The following is a 1,428-nucleotide window of genomic DNA, read 5'->3' on the forward strand; positions in this document are numbered from 1 at the left end:
AGAGAGAGAGAGAGAGAGAGAGAGAGAGGGAGAAAGAGAATTAATATTGATTACACTGTTGTAGATTTATGCAGTCTGTTTTGGGTGTGGTGAAATATCGCAGAATCAAGGCCTGATTTTGTCGGTCAAACTTACTGGAGAGTACATGCCAGATGGTCCAGAATAGACTGGTCCGGCTTTGTCTCCACTGTTGATAGCTTGTTGGTTCTGGATAGATTCCTGTGAAATAAATAATACCGTAATATAAGTTTTCTCTTATCATAATCATCGGCCCCTTGCGGGATTCGAACCCACAACCTCACGGTTGAGAATCCGAGAGCTAACCACTACACCTCGGACACCTCTGAGATGTTAGCTCGATGGTGGCTTCTATCAGTAAACAATACGGAAAGAGTTAACAACGACCTTTTTTATATAAATAATATTTATAGCATTCATAGATGTGAAATTAACTGATTGCTTTAGGAACCAGTAAGGCCAAGTATGCAAGCATGATTAAAGTTATGATTAAAGATGCATATTGTAGTTTACAAATGCATCAAGTCCAACCGCTCACTCACTTACTCTCTCCTTCATAATGCATGTCTCTCCCTCACGCACCCGCGTGTTCGCTTTCGTATCCCCTCCCATACATTCCCACCCACCCGCCAAAAAAACTTAACAATTTGATCAAACTGTCGAAAGAAATGGCCGCCAATGAAGCCAAGTCTGGTAGAGAAAAGTTTGCTTCATTTTGAACGTTTAAAAGCTTCCATTTCACTCGTTGCTGTGAACAGCTCGTAGGCTTCTCTCTTGGCCTCAGCATTACTTCTTACATTTTTTTAAAAACATAATAATATTATTATCATTTGTTCCCATTCGTCCACATGTATACATTTTCACACGTTGGTAGACGTTTAGATACATTTGTACACATTTGTAAACGTTTGTCCTCTCATGTACTCACGGTGTTTGCAGCAGCCTCTCCTCTGCTTCCTCTAGATGTCTCTTGGGCGATGCCTGGAGACAAAGGTAGATGGGAAAAGTTTCTCAATGATAATCGACGACTGGGATTGCACTAGCGTAATGTTGATGGTAAATTATTGTCTATTCATCTTCAACAGCAATCTAAGTAGGGAATGTTTTACAGTATTCTATGGTGTGCTTGGGTAATGATAGTTGTAAAGTGCGTAGAGCATGTTGTAGAGCACTGAGATGTGCTTTATAAATGCAGTTATTATTTGTAGTGTTGTTGTTATAATTGTAATTATTATTATTACTATCATTACTATTATTACGATTGCTATTATTAATATTATCATCATTGTTATTACAATTACTGATGTTGTTATCTATCAACATATCTCCGTATGACTCATAGGGCATGGAAACTCTCAATTGACACCAGGTCAGTGATCTTCCTCAAATGGTGAAAGGAGATCGGGGGGG

General features: G+C 39.0%; 1 protein-coding gene across 1 annotated transcript in view; it reads right to left on the reverse strand.

The window, feature by feature from the left end:
• The window catches only part of LOC101847807 (collagen alpha-1(I) chain), a gene marked incomplete in the record, with an annotated part of 33,546 nt that overhangs the window by 26,642 nt on the left and 5,476 nt on the right, over nt 1-1,428 (reverse strand). The window contains 2 exon segments of the mRNA XM_013080055.2: nt 136-219; nt 947-999. Of these exon segments, the coding sequence (XP_012935509.1) occupies nt 136-219; nt 947-999 (137 nt within the window).

Source organism: Aplysia californica, unplaced genomic scaffold, assembly GCF_000002075.1.
Source record: "Aplysia californica isolate F4 #8 unplaced genomic scaffold, AplCal3.0 scaffold00073, whole genome shotgun sequence".
NCBI lineage: Eukaryota > Metazoa > Mollusca > Gastropoda > Aplysiida > Aplysiidae > Aplysia > Aplysia californica.